At 42.3% G+C, this 26,036-nt stretch overlaps 1 protein-coding gene and 1 long non-coding RNA gene across 9 annotated transcripts in view; one reads left to right on the top strand and one right to left on the bottom strand.

Moving 5' to 3' along the window:
• LOC310838929 overlaps positions 1-15,909 on the top strand; it is a 73,842-nt gene extending 57,933 nt beyond the window's left edge. The window contains exons 8-10 of the long non-coding RNA XR_014561222.1: positions 12,508-12,707; positions 14,449-14,556; positions 15,755-15,909. This is a non-coding gene — a long non-coding RNA (uncharacterized lncRNA). The remainder of the gene's footprint in view (positions 1-12,507; positions 12,708-14,448; positions 14,557-15,754) is intronic.
• Positions 1-26,036, bottom strand: part of EFCC1 (EF-hand and coiled-coil domain containing 1) — a 68,135-nt gene that overhangs the window by 26,990 nt on the left and 15,109 nt on the right. For all 8 annotated transcript variants that reach the window (XM_083726806.1, XM_083726809.1, XM_083726808.1 and 5 more), the window contains exon 3: positions 2,718-2,857. In XM_083726806.1, the coding sequence (XP_083582932.1) occupies positions 2,718-2,857 (140 nt within the window). The remainder of the gene's footprint in view (positions 1-2,717; positions 2,858-26,036) is intronic.

The raw sequence follows: 26,036 nt of genomic DNA on the forward strand, positions 1-26,036 counted from the left end.
TGCAGAGTCAGAACGGTTTCAGAGAGAAACAGAACTAACTGTGGTTAAAAAAGTAAAGTACCTAGGGGTAAACATAACAGCAAAAAATCTGAGTCTATTTAAGGACAATTATGAAAAATGTTGGTCTGAAATTAAGAGAGACTTGGACAGTTGGTCAAAATTGAAGCTTTCTTTGCTAGGCCGAATTGCTGCTATTAAGATGAATGTATTGCCTAAGATGTTGTTTTTGTTTCAAACATTGCAAATTGTGGACAAGACGGAGTGTTTCAGGAAGTGGCAGAGAGATATTTCTAAATTTGTCTGGCAGGGCAAAAAGCCCAGAATTAAGTTTAAGATATTAACTGATGCGAAAGAAAGAGGGGGCTTTGCCCTGCCAGACTTAAGGTTGTACTATGAAGCCGCAGCTTTCTGCTGGCTAAAAGACTGGCTACTTCTAGAGGACACTGATGTTTTAGATCTGGAAGGTTTTAACAATGCATTTGGTTGGCATGCATACTTATGGTATGATAAAGTTAAGATCAATAAGGCCTTTAAGAATCATATTGTCAGGAAAGCAGTGTTTAATGTCTGGACAAAATACAAAGACCTATTGGAAAATAAAACTCCAAGATGGCTATCACCTCTGGAGGCCAAGGCCCGAAAAAGACCCAATATGGAGGCCAAATGGCCGAAATATTGGGAAATAATAGAGAAAGAGGGTAATAATTGGAAATTGCAGAGTTTGGAAAAAATGAAAGACAAAGTGCGAGACTGGTTACACTACGCTCAGATCCAAGAAATTTTTAAAAACGATAAAAAGTTAGGATTCCAGGTGGAGAAATCGAAGTTGGAAACAGAATTGTTAGAACCTAAGACCAAAGTACTCTCAAGAATGTATAACTTGCTGTTGAAATGGAATACACAAGATGAAATGGTTAAGTCGGCCATGATAAAGTGGGCACAGGATATTGGGCATAATATTATGTTTGAGGATTGGGAAAGGTTGTGGACCACGGGGATGAACTTCACGGCATGTAATGCTCTGAAGGAAAATGTAATGAAAATGATATATAGGTGGTACATGACCCCAGTTAAACTTGCCAAAATATGCCATGTGCCAGACAATAAATGTTGGAAATGTAAGGAAAATGAAGGAACATTCTTTCACCTCTGGTGGACCTGTCCCAGGGTGAAGGTCTTCTGGGAAATGATATATAATGAGCTGAAAAAGGTATTTAAGTATACCTTCCTTAAGAAACCAGAGGCCTTCCTCTTGGGCATTGTCGGCCAGATGGTGCCAAAGAAGGATCGAACATTCTTTTTGTACGCAACAGCAGCAGCAAGGATACTTATCGCTAAGAAGTGGAAAACTCAAGATCTACCCACGCTGGAAGAATGGCAGATGCAGCTGATGGACTATATGCAACTGGCTGAGATGACTGGCAGAATTCGAGATCTGGGAGAAGAGAGGGTTGAAGAAGATTGGAGGAAATTTAAGACTTATTTACAAAAATATTGTGATTTGGTGGAAAGTTAAGTAGGATGTTTGATCATAAATAATTGGCCACCACAAAATCGGATTGGAATGGGATGTAAAGTGAGATTAAGAGAAATAAATTTGCAGAGGACTATATTTAAATAAGCGGTTATAAAATTTGCAAACTAGATGATAAATTGCATGGAAAAAAATTTATGATGATGAAAATGGCAGCGGGAGATGTGAGGAAGTCCAAAGAAGTTATGAAACTCTGTTGAGATAAAAGCAAGGTTGTTTATTGTCTGTGTACTCTATTCTGTAAAAACCCCTAATAAAAATTTTATTAAAAAAAAAATAGATGCCTGTAGGAAACCTGCAAGCAGGACCCAAGCACAAGAGCCCTCTCCCTTACTGATGTTTCCAGCAACAACCTCAGATATGCAGATGACACAACCTTGATGGCAGAAAGTGAGGAGGAATTAAAGAACCTTTTAATGAGGGTGAAAGAGGAGAGCGCAAAATATGGTTTGAAGCTCAACATCAAAAAAACAAAGATCATGGCCACTGGGCCCATCACCTCCTAGCAAATAGAAGGGGAAGAAATGGAGGCAGTGAGAGATTTTACTTTCTTGGGCTCCATGATCACTGCAGATGGTGACAGCAGTCATGAAATTAAAAGATGCCTGCTTCTTGGGAGAAAAGCAATGACAAACCTAGACAGCATCTTAAAAAGCAGAGACATCACCTTGCCAACAAAGATCCGTATAGTTTTCCCAGTAGTTATGTATGGAAGTGAGAGCTGGACCATAAAGAAGGCTGATCGCCGAAGAATTGATGCTTTTGAATTATGGTGCTGGAGGAGATTCTTGAGAGTCCCATAGACTGCAAGAAGATCAAACCTATCCATTCTTAAGGAAATCAGCCCTGAGTGCTCACTGGAAGGACAGATCCTGAAGCTGAGACTCCAATACTTTGGCCACCTCATGAGAAGAGAAGACTCCCTGGAAAAGACCCTGATGTTGGGAAAGATGGAGGGCACAAGGAGAAGGGGACGACAGAGGATGAGATAGCTGGATAGTGTTCTCGAAGCTACTAACATGAGTTTGACCAAACTGCGGGAGGCAGTGGAAGACAGGAGTGCCTGGCGTGCTCTGGTCCATGGGGTCACGAAGAGTCGGACATGCCTAAACGACAAACAACAACATTTTAAAGCCATCCAAGCTGGTGGCCATTGTACCACATGCACACCGAGTTTCCATACCATTCTCTGACATCCCTGCACCTCCAGTGGGTGAACTTCTATCTCGCTGTGCAACCGATGAGGCATATTGGCCACCAGCCACTGCTGTCTTCTGGTCCGAGCTGCCTTGCAAAGGAAGCTGGTGCTTCAGGGCTTCCAACCTGAAAAAAACCACAAAACAAAATAAGCCAAACAAAGAGAAAGCCAATAAACACTTTGCATGGCAGAATGCTCCATAACACCCAAGCAGCTTCACTAAGGATATGCTTGCACTGGCAGATGTTGGAACAGTTTGCTCTGTATATACTGACAGCAGCATGTGCAGTTCATGTTCGTAGTGGCCCAGTTCGGACATTATAGGAAAGCCACAATTTGCTAGTCAGGGCTGTGTCACAGACTCTTGGACCCGGAGGCGCCAGCCTGCGAAGGCAATTGTGGGGGGGTGTCAATGTCACACGTGTGATGTTCTTCAGCAATTGTACGGTCCAGCAGAATTAGAAGTGCATCAAAAAGAGACCTCTGCCGAAAATACTAACAACAACTAACTCTGCCCCTGCAATGCAAATAAAATAGTACGGTTATTATGGAGTGAAGGTAGTACATTTGTATTTCATCTGGAATTTTGAGCTGGAACAAAAATGAGGCATTTGTAGCAGTTTATAAACACTGTTTGGGCACGCAAAGAAAACCCCACAAATTAAAGTTTAACACTGAGCATCACATGCCAGAGTGAAAATCTTTTTTAACAGATGTATTTGAACATTTCACAGTTTAATGGTTCCTGCTGCTCATTCTGGTTTCTCACACTGGGGATTCTGGCTATAATTGAGTTGAATGCTATCCATGCATTCAATGTCGTAATGAAAAATAACCCTTCCCACCATATGTAGTTAACCTTTTTAGGATTTGACCGTACTGACTGCCATTGGGTGGTAGAGTCCCAGATTATTTGTTTGTTTGTTTGTTTGTTTGTTTATAAAAGCTTAATATTATCCTAAAGTTTTATTCCATGTTATTTTGAAAAATGAATGAAATATATTTTAGAAATAATAAAAATATTGTGAACTTGTATCAGACAGTATGAAGTGATTCAGTGTGAACAATTATTGCATTGTTCAGAAGACCTTAGGATGGAGAAGGTACCTTTGAAACTAAATTGATTGAAACTAAATCCTTCGAAGACAGAGGTCCTATGGCTAGGTCGGGATGGCATGGGGATGAGGGACCAACTCCCTTCTCTTGCGGGGGCCCAATTAGTGCCATTGCCTTCCGTTAAGAGTTTGGGTGTAATCCTTGACGCCTCCCTTTCCATGGAGGCGCAGGTTACAGCAACAGCCAAGGCGACATTTTTCCACCTTCGCCGCATCAAGCAGTTGGTCCCTTACCTTTCCCGCCCTGACTTGGCCACAGTGATCCATGCGACGGTCATCTCCAGGCTTGACTACTGTAATTCGCTCTATGCGGGTCTGCCCTTGAAGCTGTCCCAGAAACTCCAGCGGGTACAGAATGCTGCAGCGAGGCTCCTCACGGGGTCTCTGCCATGGGAGCATATTCACCCAGTGCTTTTCAAGCTGCACTGGCTCCCGGTGGAGTACAGGGTCAGGTTTAAGGTGCTGCTTTTGACCTTTAAAGCCCTTCACGGCCTAGGACCCTCGTACCTACGGGACCGCCTCTCCCAGTATGCCCCACGGAGAGCCTCAAGGTCCATAAAAAGCAACACCCTAGTGGTCCCGGGCCCTAAGGAAGTTAGATTGGCTTCAACCAGAGCCAGGGCCTTTTCAACTCTGGCTCCGGCCTGGTGGAACGCTCTGCCTCATGAGACCAGGACCCTGCAGGATCTGATTTCTTTCTGCAGGGCCTGTAAGACAGAGTTGTTCCGCCTGGCCTTTGGCTTGGAGCCAATTTGATTCCCTCCCTCTCTCTCTCTCTCTCTCTTGTTTTCTTTTCCTTCTCCTCCTGTGACGAGGCTACATTTTAATATTTTAATGTTCCATTATTTTAATGTTGTATTTTATTTTTGTTTTTAAGTTGTAATCATTCTTATTGTTTTTATTATTGTTTGTAAGCTGCTCTGAGCCCGGCCTTGGCTGAGGAGGGCGGGGTATAAATTAAAAATTATTATTATTATTATTATTATTCTGACATCATCTAAGTCTGGAGATAATACTGCATCCTTCCAGGTGCTTGGCAACTCACTTGTTTTTGCAGTCACAGGCAGACAGCAAAAACAGGACTTTCCAAGCTCCTAAAGTCTAGCTGCCATACATGGCTGTTGAGTTATGTTCACCTTGAAGAGTTAAATGATGTCCAGGCCAGCTACAAAGAGAAGGTCCAAATGTCAGTATTCATGAGGGCAGCGGAGGTTGGTTCATTAGGGCAAGTGGGGCACCGTCCCACCAATCTCACTTGGCCATCAGCCAGCCTCCCACCTTGCCTGCCTTATTACTTACAACGAAGTCCAGGCAGTGGCTCTGGCTGTCAGCTTCCTCCTAGCTCCTCAGTCTTAGTTTTGCCCTTGTAGAACTCAGCTGGGAGGATGGGGACAAAACTGGAATTCACTGGCTCCGTCTGTCATGACTCCAATTATTGTTGTCCTTCCTTATTTCTGCCCTGCCATTCCCAATCGGCACCCAACCAGATATGGGTGGATACTGCCTACATGCTTTTTTCTGATGCCACAATAAGTGAAAAGGCTAGAACCACTCTCCGCCACCCTTATAGAAAGCTGAAAATTCTAGGCAAGGCCCTGGAATACCCCTAAGAGACCTAGACCTCTAAGCCCCCTCTCCCAGTTACAACTCTGCTCTAGGGAAAAACGAGGTTTTGGATGCATTAACTTAGATATTTACTTTTTCCACTTACCCACAGTGCCTTATTTGCTTTAGCTAGCTAACTCTCATTCTTTCCCTCTGTCTGTTAGAGCACATGCACCAAGGAGCCCTTATTTTACTGGTTTTGTTGTTTTTGCCTAATACATTTTGCAGCATTAAATTCAGTATCTTGCAGAAGCTGGATATAGCATAAGATAACTAATAATAATAATAATAATAATAATAATAATAATAATAATAATATATTTATACCCCACCCATCTGGCTGGGTTGCCAAATACGTGATCTTTCCCCTTCCCAAAAGAGCGACTTTCAGATGTGTCATATGCTAGGTCAAGCATAGGCCTGAATGTCTGTACCAGTCCATTGCAAATTTCCAAGACCTGCTTCACCACAAAATGAGGGGAAGCCACAATCTAGGTGGTAAATTTCAAAAAAGGGCTGTTTCTTTTTTGCATGCAAATTCTCATTCCACAAGTGTGTGTGTGTGTGTTCTTAATGAACAGCTTTAGCTTTTTTTGCTTTAGATGTAAAAATGTCTAAGGCAAGCACTATAAATCTCATCGAACCTCTGTCATCCCCCCCCCCCCCCAAATCTGGGCTTGGCTCTTTTTCATTAGCATTCATAAAACATCTCATAAACGTCGAAGAAGAGTGAATAAGCAGCACGTCTGTGCGGAGCAAAGATCATAGGAGAGCTTGGCTCTGGGAAGTGCGTGTGTACCATGCAGTATAGCAAGGTTTCCATAGAGACAGCCAAATAGACCACATTCATTTTAAGGCTTTTGTGTTGAAGATAATGAGAAGCATGAAAGAGGGAATATCTAGAAGCAGGGAAGACTGCATATTGTTGGACTTCAAAGTAATGTCCATGACTAATTGGCTTTTAATTAAGGCTATTCCACTATCAGTGAAACGTTTAGCTGCAACTCGAGGCAGCTGCTACTAGCGTAAAAACTGAGATTAGTTTGGCTTGTTAGCCCAACTGGATAAAAAGTACATTTCTATATATGCTTATGTGTTTAAAGAGGACAGGACTATCAGTGGCTGGGCAGTGGTGTTGTGGGAAATGTTGCAACGCAGAAGCTGATATCATGGGGGGTCCTCATAGCCCAAGAATTCCATAACAATGTTCCAAAGGGTTGCAGGCAGCTGTGTCTGTCTATCTATCTATCTATCTATCCATCCATCTATTCCGTAGAGTGAACTGGCAAAGGGTGATGTAATGGTTAGCCTGCTGGACTTTGTTTATGAAGACATAACTTCAGATCCCTGGTCAACTATGATCAGATCCCTGAACAGCCTTTGGGTCAATCATTAACTGAGCCTAGGCAACCTAAAAAGGGACTGTGTGCCAAGTCAGGCCTGTCCTCTAATTGTCCAGGTTTCCTACACCAAGAATGGTCACATCCATACAATACATTAAAAGCATGTGGCTTCCCCAAAGATTCCTGGGAACTATAATTTACCCTCACAGGGCTACAATTCCCAGCACGCTTAACAGACTGCAGTTCCCAATACTTAAATTTAAATGTGCATTAAATTTATGGTGTGGGTGTGGCAAACACCACTTCAGCAGATGACATCATTGTTCTTGTTGTGAAAGAAGTACCAGAGTTGCGTTCCCTGTATTCCCTGCCCACTATACCACTGCCCTGGGTTGTTTGCCTCCAGCATCTTGTAATTTGAGTAGCAACCTCTGAATAAAGAGGCTCAGTTTTTCCAACATGCTCTGCTTGTGGCCTCTTAAAGCATTTGGCTGTTGGAGACAGAAAGCTGAACTAACTGGACCTTTGGTCTGATCCAGCCAAAGCCAGTAGGTGATGTGAATTAAATTTAAATAATGTCACAATCCAATGATAGTTTTCCTCCAGTCATTAAATCTGAGGATATTGGTTTAGCAGTTGTTCTCTAATGGAAAACTGCTCAACTAAACAATTACTTGCTTAATACTATCACTTCAAAATAGTTGGTAAATTGGTTTCATAATGAAGCTTGAGGAGTGCTTGTGTCTACCAGGATCTCCCGTCTCTAAGACCATCTCTCCAGCAGAAGGTGAAATAATTTATCTTCTGCAAACCAACCACAACTGGTGTAAACATTAGTCAAGGCTTCATCCCATCAACATCACAATGTTCTTGCGTTGCTGCGATTTCCTTAGGTCAGTCTTCCCCAACTTGGTTTCCTCCAGGTGCATCAAACTGAATTCCCATCAGCTCTGGCCAGCATTGGCCACATTGACTCGGTTGATGGGATGTGTAGTCCAAAAAAATCAGGAGGGCATCAGGTTGGGGAAGTCTGCCTTAGGTCCTTTTTGTGAGTGAGTGAGTGAGTGAGTGAGTGAGTGGCAGACAGATGGCGGACTGACTAGCATTTCCTCTAGAAATAAAAACATTTTAAACTTTCAGCCTTTCTATACAGCATCTTAAAATAGAGTTAAATAGTGCTTTTCCACAGCAAATTAAATGCAGAGCACTTGAGCCTAATGGATTTATTTAAACTGACTAGACCTGCTGGAATTATATTGCCTTCTATAGTAATAATACTCTGAGGCATACTTCCTGCTCTTTGAAAGCATTATTCTCTGACAAAAATGACCGTATTGACTTCAACTTTCTTCCACAACAGAATCATTTGTTATATAACCTGCGCAGATCTCTAGAGCACTATATGATTCTCACACATACATTATAATGCTTTGTAAGGCTAACATCCTATGTTCATTTACGGTACTCAGAAGTAAGTCCCACTGTGTTGAGTGGGGCTTGTTGGCACGTAAATTGCATAGAATATTTCATTATTAAATCCTACTGCGTGTGGTGTAGCGGTCAGAGTGTCAGACAAGGACCTGGGAGATCAGGGTTCAAATCCCTACTGGACCATGAAGCTCACTGCGTGACCTTGGGCCAGTCACTGCCTCCCAGCCTAATCTACCTCACAGGGTTGTTGTGGGGATTGAACGAGGAGGGGAAGAACCACATATGGCACCTTAGGCTCCTTGGAGAAAAGTGTGGCATACAAAGGAAATAAATACAATAATATAAAGCAACTCTTACATAGATGAAGCAACAAGAGCCCCCTTCAGATGCTGCTAACTCCCATGTTGTGTTGTTGTTGTTGCCTGTACCAAGCTCTATACAGTGGCACCTCGGGTTACATACGCTTCAGGTTACAGACTCTGCTAACCCAGAAATAGTATCTCGGGTTAAGAACTTTGCTTCAGGGTGAGAACAGAAATTGTGTTCCGGCGGCGCGGCAGCAGCGGGAGGCCCCATTAGCTAAAGTGGTGCTTCAGGTTAAGAACAGTTTCAGGTTAAGAACGGACCTCCGGAACGAATTAAGTACTTAACCCGAGGTACCACTGTACTGATGTTCTGCTTGTCCCCTGACATACACTGAACAGTGGGATGTGCCAGATTCTGTGGAAACCTTTTGGGCATACAGCTTTATGGGCAAAGACCTCCTCCTTACAGACATCAGTTCTACAATGAAGCACAGGTGCTAATACTGAAAGGGGCTCTTGTCTATTTCATGGTAACTCCTGCTTTTAGAACCCCACAGGGTTTTCATAAATTTAGGAGGCTCCATTCTCCCCCCCCCCCCAATTGCTTCTGTAACACCACCCATGCTTGACTAGATCCAGGGTTGATTGAAACTGGCTTTCTGGTTAATCCCTCCCTTGTCCCTGACACCTGGCTATTTGGCACTTCTGTTCTTAAGCCAATTCATTTTTTCCCCTGCTTGAAAAGCTGTTTAGACCCAGGGAAAGAGAAGCAGCTTTCTGACTATCTCCTTAGAAGTCTGAGAAGTCCACCATTTTTTGTGTTATGTAGCATTTTACAGAAGAGCATGGTGTTATTTCATTCTCCTCTAGGCGTCACTCTCGATATTACTTTGATTAGGTAAAGGTAAAGGTACCCCTGCCCGTACGGGCCAGTCTTGACAGACTCTGGGGTTGTGCGCCCATCTCACTCAAGAGGCCAGGGGCCAGCGCTGTCCGGAGACACTTCCGGGTCACATGGCCAGCGTGACATCGCTGCTCTGGCGAGCCAGAGCCGCACACGGAAACGCCGTTTACCTTCCCGCTAGAAAGCGGTCCCTATTTATCTACTTGCACCCGGAGGTGCTTTCGAACTGCTAGGTTGGCAGGCGCTGGGACCGAGCAGCGGGAGCGCACCCCGCCGCAGGGATTCGAACCGCCGACCTTTCGATCGGCAAGTCCTAGGCGCTGAGGCTTTAACCCACAGCGCCACCTGCGCCCCATTACTTTGATTACATTGTGATAAATTGCTTCAGAGGTTTTTAAATATCCTGATAAATGGGTCTAAAGAAAATAAAATTTAGGAACAGGAGAAACATCTCATCATTGCGAGGGGCCTGAGACATTTGTCACCATATAGTGCAGCCATATACAAATTAGCTCTCTCTAATCTCAACACAACTATTCATGAGCACATTCTTCTTAGAAATCTAAAGCTAATATTTAAAATTGAGCATCCTCTCTCCAAACAGCACTTGCCTGGCTCAGCCAAGTGTCTGCGGCTAAGCATATCATTCAGACAACAATTAATAATAACAGGGAAGCCAAGATTTTTGTTCCAATGCCTTCAAAATAATTCCATTCCATTTTGCTAATTAATGCATTGCGTACAATTTATTGTCGAAGCCTTTACTTTGATTAAGGTACGTGTTACTGTTTAGTGAGTTCTCCTATTACAGCTAATGCACTACTCCACAAACTGGTAAGAAAAATCTGGGGAAGTGTTTCAGTGCCTAATAGATACACATATACTTCTGTCTAAACCCAGGGTTCAATCTATATTCCTCCAGAGGACTACTCTTGGAGACTGGCATACTTAAGTACTGCTTATAAATCTTTAAGTGATTATGCCTGAGCTATGCCACAAAATGGCTGCTGCGGTCTTGCATGAGGAAGTAACAAACCACTGACATTCTCTCCCTTGCTTCTTCTAATAGAATACCTATAAGAATGGGGTTTGGGTCTGAAATTCTACTTAGACAAGAGAGACAACTGCTCTAAGCAATTAATGAACGGGTTTGTAAATAAAGCTTACTACAGTGGTGCCTCAGGTTAAGTACTTAATTCGTTCTGGAGGTCCGTTCTTAACCTGAAGCACCACTTTAGCTAATGTGGCCTGCTGCTGCCGCAGCACCGCCACCACGCGATTTCTGTTCTCATCTTGCAGCAAAGTTCTTAACCCAAGGTACTAATTCTGGGTTAGCGGAGTCTGTAACCTGAAGCGTATGTAACCTGAAGTGTATGTAACCTGAGGTGCCACTGTATTGCTTTCGCGTTCTTTTTTCTCCCACCCATCTGGCTTTGCTTCATTATTAAATGGAGTCTTCTTATATTTCATTATCTGTCAAGGATGGAACCAAATTAGAAACATGTACCTTACAGACCATGTAGTGGTGATGAAACCTACCCGGAGCCATTTGTTATTTTTCAAGGCAAGTCTTGGCCAATTTTTGGCCAAAGCAATGTAGAAATTCCTTAATAAATAATTAAATTAATGGCCTCTATATCATTGGTCTGGGACGCAGGTGGCGCTGTGGGTTAAAGCCTCAGCGCCTAGGACTTGCCGATCGAAAGGTCGGCGGTTCGAATCCCTGCGGCGGAGTGCGCTCCCGCTGCTCGGTCCCAGCGCCTGCCAACCTAGCAGTTCGAAAGCACCTCCGGGTGCAAGTAGATAAATAGGGACCGCTTACCAGCGGGAAGGTAAACGGCGTTTCCGAGTGCGGCTCTGGCTTGCCAGAGCAGCGATGTCACGCTGGCCACGTGACCCGGAAGTGTCTCCGGACTGCGCTGGCCCCTGGCCTCTTAAGTGAGATGGGCGCACAACCCCAGAGTCTGTCAAGACTGGCCCGTACGGGCAGGGGTACCTTTACCTTTATATTATTGGTCTAATGTATTTTGGTATGCTCTAACTGGGGATAGGTGAGTTAGTGCTCAAAAAAAGATGAAAGAATTTGACTTGGAAATCGGGCAGTGTTGGAAGGTTGCTTATGCTGACTGATTTCAACTTGGTTTTGAAAAATCCTCATCTCCAGCTAAAATACAAATCCTTTCAGGAGTACATTTCATCCAGATTCTGTGGAGCCTAGCAGACTGTCAGAAACCAGAAACAGATGGTAAATTATGCAGCAATATCTTGTCCCAGGATTTTGTTTGTTTATTTAGGTTTTTTGTTGTTGTTGCTGCTCCAGAGTTTGGAAACAGAGAAGTCGGAAGCAGAACTAGAGACTAACCTAAAGGGGGTGGGGGGGAGAATTCAGTTATAATGGGGAATGAGTACACTCAAAGTACTTCCAGTTTTACTGGCACTTTAAATATATTGGACAGGCAGAAAAAATTAAATCTAGTAGAAAAAGTTAGATATAGGATTTGTTCGAATTCGTTTAAACTCATTCATTTCAATTCATTCAATTCATTCAGTGCATCATTAGCTACTGTTGGTGAAAATTTGCCCCATTATATCAGTTTTGAAAACATGAAAACAGCCTGTTCTGTTCTCTCCAACAACAGTGGCCCTATAATAGTATAAGGGTTAGCATTCCTTGTGAATAGCCACTGTCACACAGTCAAGAGATTTCAGATAAGAACTCATTTCAGGCTAGAGCCATTAAGTAGGCTGTGCTGTAGTGAAATCACATGTGATTTTTAAACATTTGTCATGTTCACAAAGGTCAGGAGCTGAGGAGACATGTCTGCCAACCAGCCCACTTGCTCTCAATTCTGCGTCTTTTAACCAAAAAGTAAACATTATCTAATCCAAGGTATATCTTGCTCATCTGTGATTACTATGTTTGGCCCCTGTAACATAATACAGGCCAGCATAGAAACTGAAATAGGCTAAGGAAGTCAGAACTATAGGCAACATCACTAAGGTAGTCATCAGATTAAACAGATAACAACTTAATTATTTCCTTGTAACACTTATCTTCTGCCTTTCCTCCAGTGAACTTAGGGCAGCACAGATGGTTCTTCTCCTTCCACTTTACCATCAGAACAGCCCTGAAGCTTCGGCTGAGAGATGCTCATGACTGAGTGGAGACTCGAACTTGGATCTCCCCAGACCATGTCTAACACAGCAATGAGGAACCTGTGGCCCTTCATATGTAGTTGGAGTTGAGCTCCCATCAGCCAGCAAAGCCAATGGTAAGTGATTATGACCGCTGTACTCTAGCAACACTTGGAGAGCCACAGGTTCCCGGCCCCTGCTCTAACCATTATATCACACTATTATTCTGTCAACTGTTCTAAAGAAAGAAGAATGCATACTTTCTTTTTCATGATGCACACAAGTACAAGAGGCATCATCTGAGAAGAGGAATTCGCCCTTTTCTCACACGTATTGGTACGTACATGTACTTGCATTAAATAGTACTGCTCATTTGATGGCACCTTTTTTAGTTGATCAGGAATATTTAATGCATTACTCTAACATATCAATCAACTATACATTGCTGCCACATTGACCCACGAGCAACATTTGCAGGGTTAGGGCAACACATGAAAGCAGATGTGGACGAAGAAGATATGACCAAGTCACAAATGTGGATATAGGCTTTTTCTTTTTTTGAATGAAGCGGGCAAAAGATGAGGGGGAGCAAGTTGCAAAAACCTTTTGGAATCACAGTAGATTACACTTGACCAGAGGCATGCCTAGAAAAGGAGATGTATTGGTGTCTCCAAAACCATGAGAGACCATGACCAGAAACTCAGAAAGTTTGCTTTCATCGCCTTTTGCGTTCCACCAGTGATTTCCTCTTCGGCCATTGGGGTTGGGTCTGCCTCCCCTCCTCTGTCATCTACCTGCCTGCCTTTCTGCCTCTATCTACTGCTATCCCTTCTGCTTCCTTTCTCCCTCCCTTCTATTTTCCTCCTCTCTCTTCCCTCTAAGCCCCTCCTGATGCTCCACTCACCACTGGTCAATTGGGGAGGGGGCCCAGCAGGGCTGCTGCGACGGCCTACAACAGCAACCAGATTCTTTTGTCTAGGCGCCCAGAGGAACCAGCACACCAGGTGCCCAGAGCAGCCGGGAAGCAGCCCACAGAGCAGGCGGATGGACTCCTAGTCCCTCCAAGCCAGTGCAGAGAGGTGCAGTTTTTGTGGGCCCCCCCCCCCCGGACCTGGGCCCTTGGCAGGGGCCAACCTGACCATCCTCTAGGTATACCACTGCAAGTGACAGTATATATCTTTCTGCATCTCAGGGTCACATTGGAATACCTATGGGAGCAGTCAGTAAAGCAGAGGGTGAGCTAATGCAAAGAGGAATTGAGCAGGAAGAGGAAATGGTCTCTCATGCACTGACAGCATTGAGGAGTCCACTCACACAATCCCCTGCTGAAAGTGGGAGTGAGAGAAAAGAGGAGGCCCTTCTCCCAGGCTTCAGAATCCCATTAAATTATTCTTCAGGGGCGCCAAGAGTTCTAGCCAACTCTCTGAATTTATACACTGAGCAACTATTACCATAACAATGGAATGGATCCATGTGCCAGGTGCGCATGCCAAATGCACAAATCACGGTGTCGATAACGTCGCTATGTATCAGCCATAAGACATGCTTTTAAAAAACACTACTTTTTGAAGCCTACTGTTCAACGCAACCAAGAGTCAGCCTTTAATCCTTGTTGAGAATATTCCTGTCCCTGGATGTTTTTTGCTCTCCTCACCCCCATCAATAAAATCTGAAATGGTGCCTGTCCTGCAGAGTTCTAATCCATCATTTGCAAATATATGGAAATCACTACTTCCCCTGATTTGAGTTTAAGCTCAAGACGGTAGGATCACCATGAATTTAGGAAATTATTTTTAAAAATACATTTTGACAACCCTGCAAGTTCCCAGACACAGCTTTTTCCTGTTTTTCGGTAATTTCCTCAATGGATATCCACAGGAAAAGGAGGAAACATGGATGAAAACAGAAGAACAACACTCGGAAAAGGGAAGCCACAGTGATAGGAGGAAAAGCTGAAATAAATGTGATTCAAGCTACAAATCACAGGTAACATTTGATGCAAAAGCAACCAATAAAGCTACATCACAATACAGAAAGGAGAGAACTACTTTTTCTCCCAATGTGATATATCTTATATTTTCTGAATATTGCATTTCCTTTCATTTCTAACTATGGAAAAATGAATGTGAGCATTCTCAAAAAAAATGTGTTGTTGCATGCAACAAAGTCATTACTTGAGTGGAACAACTTCTGCTTCCGCAATGGAACACCCTCCTTTCTCTCTCCCCTTTCTGCCCTCCCAATCATCCCTGGGGGTTTTCCCTAACCCCACAAAGCAGATTTTAGAATTCAGGAGTTACATGGGGGGGGCAGGAGAGGAAGGGGATGTTCACCTGTAATGACTTTATTGGATACAACCCTGTATGTTGACATTTTGAGTCTATGCTTTCTGGTTAAGGTAGTCACAGTACTCACTCACATACTCTCAACAATTACAAATCCCAATAATCTCCTGGGTCCACATACAGAAGACTGGGGCCACTAGAGAGGGGCAGGGGTACACAGGGGAGATCACATAGTTTAATGTATGTAGATGGGATGGCTCTTATGCATGCCTGCTCAGTAGTAAGTCCCATCAAGTTCAGTGGGGCTTTCTTCCAAGTAAAGGTGGACAGGACAGGACTGCAACCTAAATAAGCTGTAAAATAAAAAGTTTTATTTTATTGGACTTCCTCTTTTAGGAACTATGGGCTAATAGTTATAACTGCCCATATAACAACATGATTTACAAGTAAGCATGTTGAATAGGATATTATGTAAATACAAATATTTCACAAGAAATTATGCTTCTGAGGAGGGAAACTGCTGTCTGTAACTGAAGCCAGCTGTAAATTCATTTCCTTAAGGGATTAATGATGCCATCCCATAAGCATTCAGAAATCTGGATTCCATCAGGAGGGTCGGAGGGAGGGCGTTTAATGTTTGTCCTGTCCAAAATTAGGAAACACCAGAATGAACACATCATTCTATAACTGATCCCAGTTCAAATCTAAGGGGGAACTACTAGCTGACATTCAATTTTAACTTCCATTAAGAACTGTCTGATGGAAATCGTTAGTTATAGACTGACATGCCTAACAAATTAATGGAAACTTTCTCTGCAGGATTTTGTTTGTTTGTTTAGTTGTGAGGTATCCAGGTTTTTGACTGAAAAATTCTAATTAAGGTGTTTAATTATTGGCAGAGTAAGTAAAGGCGCCACCCACGTACAAGACTGCCCCAATTTCCTCTGAAGACCCCTTGCATTTGGATTGCAACTGCTTCATTTCAAACACTGTTGGCAACAAGAAAACAGGAGCACAGCACAGACTGCAGTGAATCACCTGTCGAATCCCGCATTATTTTTCAATGCAAATTGTTTTCAATGAAATAATAATAATAGAAAGGAACATTACTGGAGTGCAACATCTGCCTGTTTGCTCAAGCTCTTTGAAAAGTTAGGCTGGATCAAAGGATAGCTCAAAGGGTATCATTACTGTTAAACACCAACAACAGTTTGGCAATAGGTTTTCCCCCCTCAGACATAGAGAAAACAAAAACACTAAAAGCTAGGCCATACCCAGTATACCAGGGAGTACCTTAGTACAAAGGCTGCTCTGTCTTTGTGTATCAAACCCACAAATTCTGTGAAAAGGAAGCAATTACATGGCAAGAATAACAAAGATTCTGAAAACAAAATTATTTATTGATGCACTGACAATCCCAAGGGCTCAGAGCAACAGTGACCAGAATCCAAAGAACCAAAGGCAGTCTGGGTAGGTGGGGCTGGCCCAGGGTCACATTCCTCTTCTATACTTCACTGCTCTCCTGCCCAGACCTAAAGGTCAAAGCTCAAGCTAGGGAATCTGTGTTTTCTAGAGAAAGTGGTTTCTTTTCAGGAGACAAAATTATTCTGACTGCTTGGAGCCCCATCTTGTATACTTAAATACAGACCATTAGTGAAAATGACCAAAGTCTGCCATATTTTAGAGAGAGAGAGTTATCTGGATTTTTAATTCCATCCACAATATGGTACCCATATATATCCACGTGAGGTGCACCCCTCCAAGTTTACATGTGTTAAATCACCTCAGATAAATTTCTCTAAGCAAAATATAATTGGTAGGCAGTCTGTTTAAGTAAGCTATGGAGCTCAGCAACAACTGCTACAGAAAACAGACAACCATTCTCTTGAAATAAAAAATGAAATAATGAAACAAACAGGGAAGGAAAATCCAGCAAAGGACACTGATTCTGAATGCTAGGGGAAATGTGCCACTTTACATTCAATATTTGCAACCACACCGCTAAAAAGTGTGATTCATTGCCACTGTTCCCTTTTCAAATGGCTTTACCAGATATCATATATCATTCTGAAGTCATTTATCAGCTCCCATTTTCTAAAGGGCATATTATGATAAAAACTACAGCATTCGTCTAAACCGATTCCCTTTACAATTATAAAAAACCTGAACTGCTACATTTAATGGGATGCAAGTATTTCTTAAATCTACAGAGGGAGAAAAGGTTATAATACCGTGTGTGCTACAATTTGGTTACTCTTTTGCCTTCTCTCCAGTCTATAAACTAATATGTGGTGGCAAATCTGAATTCCCTGTAACATATATTCACGCTGAATGAATTTGCAAATAAATCTGACAAATGATGAAAAATAAGTAAGCCACAGATCTCCTAGCTGCTTTTATATGTACATAGGAGAAAGGAAAACTTCAGCCCTTCTCTCCTCCTCATTTTTCCAATCTAAATCAGCAACAGATATTAGTATCCATATATTTTTCACTGTTGGCGAATGGCAGTCTGCAGGGGTGGGGTGGGTAGGTTAGAGCAGCTCCCTCCCTCCCTCTCAAACAGCCCTAGGATGTAGATTAGGGAGACTGAGAGACTGGCCCACCCAGTGAGCTTCATGGCTGTCAAGACTGAACCCATAACCATCTTTCAGGTCAGGAGCTGAACCAGTGAGTCACATTCAAGGAATCCATGGAAACACATCAAAGTCAAGAAGACTTGCCCTGCCACAATTAAAAAAACAACACACTTTTTATTACCCTCTCCAGGAGGGTCCAGTGCCACCCTGGGTGGGGTGGGGGGCAATGTAGACTATGAGAAATACTTCACTACCAGGAAAATGTTCTCAGTTTTTGAAGCCTACTGTTCAACGCAACCAAGAGTCAGCCTTTAATCCTTGTTGAGAATATTCCTTCTAGCAGTTCACCACATGGAGAAGCCACACACAGAAGCAAACATTTCCTGGTTCTACTCCCAATTGCTGAGGAGGAATATCAACAAGGGTCTGTCACTCTAACCAGTTCATCAAATGTGCCCTTCTTTGGGATTTGGCAGATTGAATTTTGTTTGAAAATGAGCTGTCTTTACTTACACAGGGCTCACCCTAGCTTTCCGGATGGCTTGTACAATTCACAGAGTGATAAAAATAGAAACAACAATCAAGATTTTAAAAAAATATATACACCACACAGCAGGAATGTACAACAATGAGAAAATCAGCAGGATCATAATATCAAATAAAAAGGCACTGTATCTGGTGCATAAGATTGCCTGTTCTATCCTCCTTGCAAAGTATTGGAAGACACAAGAACTACCTACTCTGGAAGAATGGCAGACGAAGGTGATTGACTACATGGGACTGGCAGAGATGACCGGCAGAATCCGCGACCAGGGGAAAGAGACAGTGGAAGAAGACTGGAAGAAATTCAAGATATATCTTAAAAATCATTGTAAAATTGAGGAGTGCTAGATGTCAGGGAATAAGAAACAGAGAATTGCAGCTGTAACTAATAAGTCAAAGAAAAAGGAATGTAATGAAAGTGAATTAAATAATTAACTATTTGGAGAGTTGCTAAAGGAATGTGAGATAAGGATGCAGCAAAAGGGAGGTATGGGGAAGTCGGAGGAATAAGGTGTATGAAATCAAGATTATGAAATTATATATGTTTATATGTTTGTACGTTTTTAGTTTGTTTATTGTTTGTTTTAATTATGTGTTTGGAAAACAAATAAAAATCTCTTTATAAAAAAAAAAGATTGCCTGTTCTACACCTTGCTCAGAGAACTAACACAGCAATGGCTCTCCATACCAAGCAATAATATTCTAGATGGTGAGGGAAGTGTCAGTTTTGCAATTTAGTTTCTTCTAAAGTCAAAGATGTTGTCAGTAGTTGAATTTGTTGAATTTTTCTTTCTTTTATAGTCTTTAAACTGTTAATAAATATTATTTTTTTTTAAAAAAAAGATGTCAGTAGTGGGGGTTGGACAGCACAACAGAAGCTTCACTTTCCCCTCACACTTTACTTTAGAATTCGAATGTTAACGTTAATAGGATTCCAAGACAAAAGTCTCCTTGCATCTGCATCTCCTGCTAATTATTTGAGAGGTTCTTTTGCCCCAAATAAATTCCAACTTTTGAAAAAAACCAGCATATTCTTCATCTACAGAACGAGTAAGAAAGGAGGCTACAGAATAAGGAAAACCCACAGTGAGGCAATTATGTTGGAGAAAAGATACAGTAGGGATAATAATAAGAACAACAAATGAAATTACCAAAAGAGCTAAATTAAAGGAAGTCATGTATCAGTCTATGGTGTTGGTGAAGGGCTGCTGATATATTATCAGGTTAATAGCTTGAGCATTGTGATCTGTGTTAAAGGCTGTTCAGTAAGCAATTTTACAAGTTCATGGAATCTTCCCACTATAGCTGTTCTAGCCAGCATGATACAACACTACAAGGACACATAAAGTTTAATGGCAGTGGATGGGAACGTACAAAATGGTGGCCCCATACAGGATGGAAATCGGACATAAGTTATTTATTTTTTGTTTCCAGCTTTACTTGCATCAGGGGACACTAGACAGCCAGCTGTTCGTAGTTATTAGCTGAATAGACAGACCACTTCCTCTGTTTACAGTATCATAATAAACCCAGACTGTGATCTTATAGATGGGGCTGGAGGGACCCAAAGGCACTTTTTTAAAAAAAAGAAACTATATATTATAGAGCTTCCAGGCTGTTTCTTTGTTTTCATGGTCCCACTGAATAATAAGAGTTATACTTACATTAAAGATTTGTATTTATTTATTCACAGAGACTGGACAAACTGACTCACTAGTAGCTCTCATCAGACTTTGGGAGACCATTATACACAATAATGCATGCTAATGTAGTGGTTCATAGATTATATACTGGAAATGTTTAGATAGCTACTCCATAGTATATAACTTTTCCCCAAAACATTATTGCTGACCGTGCCTCTCAATTCATAAAGGACTTACCATATACTACACCCAGCTATAGGTGAAACTGGTTTCTTGCATGTGCTTCCACTGAAATCAATAGACTTCTCCTAAATATAATGTGGGGCATGCATTCATTTGGAATGCTCAACTCACCTGCCATGAAATAATAGATCTTTACTTAACTCCTGTTCTATGTTGCAAGCACAGTCAATGGAGCATCACATAAGCAATACTTCATAAGCAGCTCATCTTGTTCACAATAAGCATTAAATATCCCTGTCCCACAAAATATAACCCCTCTCCATCACCACTCCACCCAGATATTATCTGCAGGGTTCTGCCATCATTGCCAAGAGTTTAACATGGGGGGGGGGGAAATGACTGTATATAAACTTGTTTCAAGATGTCTAAAGGCAGGCTCTAAGGCCTGGTTTGCATACAATGACCAACATGTATATGGCACTTGAAATCATTTGTGGATAGTGGCTCAACATACAGATTTGGCAATGCTCATACATTCTTCCTTTCTGGATGTTTGAAGGGATGAAGACTGCTTGATCCATGTGGCAAATTGCTGCACATGAACTGGGCACAATGTGGTAACAGCTGCCAAGGAGAGATTCCTCCATATGGAAGCCATAGTATGCAAGTTCACATTGTGATTCTGAAGGCATAGGAATTCAGAACTGCTCCGACTAACAACTCCAGTGAACACAGCAGCAAATGCACACACCCTGCTGAGGTTTGGGCTGCAACCAGTGTGGGGTTGCATTCTCTTGTGGAAATCCAATTTTAAGAGCCACACATCTATCTACTTCCTCAGGGCAGGACTAAATGAACTTTTAATTATATCAACAGCCTTGGTAACCTTTTGTTCTTAAGGCACCACAGGTGACGATCCATCTCACTAGGGCATGGAAGAACTTAGCCCCATTCACATAAGAGTGAAACCTTATCCCAAACTTCTAAAGGTTGCAATACTTTTACACAACGTTGAATTATAACATTAAACCTTCCCCATGCATCTCATTCTGTGCAATCAATAGATTGTTGTGGCACACCAAGGGCAATGTGCAGTGCAAGATTGGCCTCAAAATGTTAGATGGTATGAATTTAGCAAATGAGTTTCATATGCATGCAGGCAACTCCAAATTTATGTGGGGGTTCAAGGCACCACATGCGTTTAAGTGAAAACACGTATATTTGAAAAAATGTGCAAACACTCCATTCCGCCCACCCCTTTCTGTGATGTTTTTGTGGTATTTTTGAGTCACTTCAGGGCTGGGTGCAATGCATGTATGCGCAGTCACACACATATTGAATGCACGTGAATGGGGAGTTGCCTGTATATAACTTTCAGCCTCTGATTGAGGAAGTGAAAGCAGGTGTCAGTTTTAGAAATAATATTTATTTAATTTTACATACCGCTTCGCATTTCAACAGAAATCTCAAAGCAATTTACATTTCCTAACTAAAAGGAAACAATGCAAGAAATGCAATACAAATTCCAAAAACAAAACAAAACAACTTTAAAGACAACTTCAGATTTTAAGTAACATAATTGAAAACAGCAATAAATTACCGGTAGGATTGCTAGAAGATGGGTAGGAAAGGGTTCGCCCAGAAATAGCAATGGAACATTTACTCACATTTGAGAAGAATGGTGTGCTATACATATCTAAGAAATAGAGAGGCAGCCACCTTCTAAAGATGGGAAACAGGAAGATACCGCGAGTGAACGTGACCATATGTAAGGATGGCCAAAACAAATTGTTCCAAAGAAATTAAAACATCACCTGCAGGTGATATTCTAGGAAGTTGAGAACTTTCATAGAAGTGTGATTAGGATCACATAATCTAAGCCGAAATATATGGTGGTGGTCTCACAACTCTGGACACATCACAGTTAATGATTATTGAGACCTATTTCCATTGGGCTTTTGGCCAGGATATGGGACTAAGACCGCTGTGGCTGATTAGCTAAAATCTAACTCCACCTTTGGAGCTTGTCTGTCTTTGAATACCAGTTGGTGGTAACCATAGGATAGAAGTGTTGTTGCACTCAGAATTTAAATTAGTTTCTCAAATCTTGAAAAAAAATAAAAGACACAGGGAGGTTAAAAATAACCTGCTACTTTTTAAGTGGCCTTTATTTTATTTTTTTAATAAAAAAACTGAAAACAGAAAACAAAATGCAGTACTCAAATCAATGGGCTGTTTTGTACAAAACACTAAACCATAGGTTAGTGCTACATGTGTGAGCCAGACTAAGTCTGACCAAAACTTGGGATCATTTACACACACACACACACACACACACACACACACGAGGCGGGGGGGGGGAGAGGGGGAGAGGGGGAGAGAGAGAGAGAGAGAGAGAGAGAGAGAGAGAGAGAAAGGGAGGATCCTACTACTGTGTTTACTTTCAATATCCACTAAACCTGGTTTGTTATTATGTACAAACCAGGGCTTGTGGTTTAAATCAAACTTGGATTAGTTGAACAAGCTTGGCTGGAAACTTACAAGTTTGTTTTAAATGACAGTTGTTGCTAAGTAATGACAAGCTAGGATTTGTGGAAGCTGAATGTAAACACAGGAAAAGTCCTTTTGCTGGTTGCTCAGTGGAGGCAGGCTGTGAACAATAACGAGGGGAGTTTAGACCGCACACAGTTGAGGAATCTATGAGCCACAGAACTGCCATATTTGCATAATGACACAGTTCATTGTGGTATCAACAGATGCATTAAAAAGAGGTAAAAAATACACTGTTCAATTTATCACATTTATAGTGTGCCTTTCCACAGAAGCATTCCAAGTAGCTCAGCAACTTAATTTTTTTAAAAAACCCCTCAAAACTTCAAAAACCCCAAACATCCAGAAAAATATATTAAAAACAGTCAGAAAACAATAAAAATAAACAAATGTAAATTAACAGTCCTGATCTCCAAACAACACACAAGAGATTCTGGCAACTTCACCAACAGGCCTCTAATCTTAGTGTTTCTTACGTCTGGAAGTGACACACTCCTGATGAACTACTTTGCAAACTGAGGGAGGGCTGCTTGTATGAACCTGCTGAGACATTATTTGAGGCCTAGCTTCAGGCACCTTCAAAGGCTAAGTGGGTGGCTACTGGAGATGGGGCCTCTTCTGTTGCGAGGCCCAGACTCCCAACCCCATTTTCTCAAGGAGGTTTCAGTGCTTATGTATTTATTTGGAAACATTATTACCACCGGCAATTTAGAACATGCATTGCACTTGCAAAGGATTTTGCAAAGAGACTATATTTTGCAACATCTCCATAAAGCAATCTTTATAGCATATACCAATTTTTGCCAGCCTGGTGCCTTCCACATGTTTTGGACTAAAAGGAAATGTAGAAGTTGAACAAGGAGGGCACCAGGAAATGGCAGACTTTGGGCATCAAAATTTCAGCGGCGCCCTGAGATGCCAAAATTTGGTGGCCACCCCGTCATTAGACATTATTGCAGTGCCTCCTGCTGACCCTCTCAACTCGGTGCCCAGTGTGGGCAAATGGGCCGCACTCCCTTAAATGTGCTTCTGCACCAGGTTGCATATGCTGCAAGAAACCTGCACGTCTATCATCTGACCAGTAGAACCGATGTCTTTGCAAAATAAACACAGTGGTACCTCTGGTTGCGGACCGGATCCTTTCCAGAGGTCCGGTCGGATCCCAAGGTTTCCACAACCTGAGGACTGCTTCTGCGCATGCGTCGAAACCCGGTAAAATACTTCCGGGTTTGCCGCGCACACATCCCAAAGTTTACATAACCAGAGGCTTATGTAAACGGAGGTACGACTGTAAATAGAAACAAAAACAAGTAAGAGTCTACACAGAAGGACCTATCAGGCTCCATTTTAAAAACTGAAGGCATTATCCCTCCAACCTAGAAGGCTGATAGGCAATGCTACTTCTTTGCTCCTCTGGTCTTATCGTACCATAAAAAAAAGTACCTATGCTTCGAAGATGCCGGGGCTTTACAAGGCCTGGCTATTGTTTGTTACACAGAGACAAGGGAATGCCTCCCCACCAAGGCCTTTCAACTACCAGACTCTGCCCTCAGCGAAATAAAGGAAACAATCAGCGGACTGTTCTCCACTGCCTCCAGATGGTGCCCCACATCCAGCCCCACTCTTGGTTGCCCTCTTCTTCTTCTTTGTTTTGTTTTACACACACTGTGCGGTTTCATCATTCATCCTGACTGTTTGATTTAAGTCTCCATTCCCTGGATCAAGAAAGGCCTGGCAAGGGAGGAAGAATGAAAGAAAGTGACACATTGACAGCTTCTTTTTCACAGTAATGAACCAAACTGCACTCTCTTCTCCCCGCCGGCCTTTTACTATCGTCTTTTCTTCCTCTATAAAGGAACCCCGAGGGGACAGAGGGACAGGTTGGGGGATCAGCTCAGAAGTCTCTTCCACATATAATGTTCTGTGCCTCCACATGTGGGCTTCTCCAATGGAGCCCCTGCTGAGCCTGAGGATTATTTTTAGCTTATCTAACTCTTGCTTGTTTCCTGTATACAATAAAAGGATATCTGTTGACAAATGGCATTAAAGTTTCATCAGGGTACCTCGCAGTCAGAAAGCGTGCAGGCTGTACACCAATGACTTTGGCTCTCATCAAAAACAAAGTTTCTTTACATTGGCAAACAGGACATTCAGATCTGTTAAATGATCTAAAAGGTTAACTGCTATATCTCCAGTATCAGTAAGACTTTAATCCATTTTTTAAAAATCAGATTTACATGCAAGGGATAGGAAGACAGGAAGTGATCTTTGTAGAATCGGATGCTTTGTGTGTTCTTTGCTTTACAAAAGCAAAACACAGATTTTTTTCAGTCCAATATCAGGCGCTATTGCATTGATAACCAATCTCAGGGTACCCTAGTAAAGGGGTCTGAGTTGAAGTTTCTGTCCTGAAGCCAAGCGGGTGTAGAAGTGCCATAGAACTTCTGGACTCAGCCTGGGGAGGACCAGCTTATTCTTGAGGTGGTCCATAACCCAGGCATGACCCTGTCCAAACTTCAGCCTTCCCACGGAAGGCTGATATAGGATACACACCCAATGCCTAAGCCAAAGCCTACCTAAATCTGTAATCAATAAAGTTGTGACCGAGTCTTAACTCCAGAAAGTTGTGTCAAGTTTATTCCACCCATTATCACTTAATGACTCCGCCTATGGGGCACGCTGCAAGTGGGTCCACAACCTCTTAGAGTCTTTGGCAAAATCAATATTCTGAATTAAGTTGTTTTAAGGAAACTGTCCCAATTTGGGGGGGAAATGTGTCTTTGCTCACTGGGTCTGCTCTAATTTCACTTCAGAATCAATTATATACTTTTTGTCATGATTTGTCTACAATACGGCTTCTCAAGCCTGTTCGTGATAAGCTTCCAAGTTAAAAAAAGAAAATGCCCAAGGTTTCTAAGATAAGAAAATGTGAGAGTTCTCAGCTAGAGAGCAACAGGAAGAGACTGAATAAGCATAATTTTGTTTGGTACATATTGGAAGGGGGCAGTATGTAAGACAATATTGGGCCTGGTCACAGAAAAGTTCTCTGTTTTCCTAGCAACTGCCCATTTAATTTAACAGCTGCTTGTGTTTTGATATTTGTCAGCACAGGCACCAGGTTTCAGAGGGTTGTGATCAAAGACAGCTTGCTAGACTTCCCACCCAGAAGCAAGGGGCTCCTCCTCCCAGCAGAGCCAAATTTACCTAATTGCAGGTGGTGGGAGAGGCCCCCCCCCCATTTTATCCTTATAGCAACTATGAGATTGGTTAGGCCAGGTATAGGCAAACTCGGTCCTCCAGATGTTTTGAGACTACAGTTCCCATCATCCCTGACCACTGGTCTCGTTAGCTAGGGGTGATGGGAGTTGCAGTCCCAAAACATCTGGAGGGCCGAGTTTGCCTATGCCTGGATTAGGCTGAGGGACAGACTGACTGACTCAAAGTCACCCTTCAAGCTTCATGGTTGAGTTGGGATTTCAACTCTCGCCTCTCAGGTCCTAGTTCCAACCACCACTCCACATGGGCTCTCCAGTGCATGACCTCTGCTGTGTGCTGCTACCAGATCCGACCAAACATTAACTAACACACATGCACACAAGCTACTAGAATAAGAATGGAGCAAATAGCAAATGTGGTTTCTTCTGCTTCCAGTACCATTTCCCAATGCATGACCTCTATCTGTG

Source organism: Podarcis gaigeae (genome assembly GCF_964106915.1).
Source record: "Podarcis gaigeae genome assembly, chromosome: 2".
NCBI lineage: Eukaryota > Metazoa > Chordata > Lepidosauria > Squamata > Lacertidae > Podarcis > Podarcis gaigeae.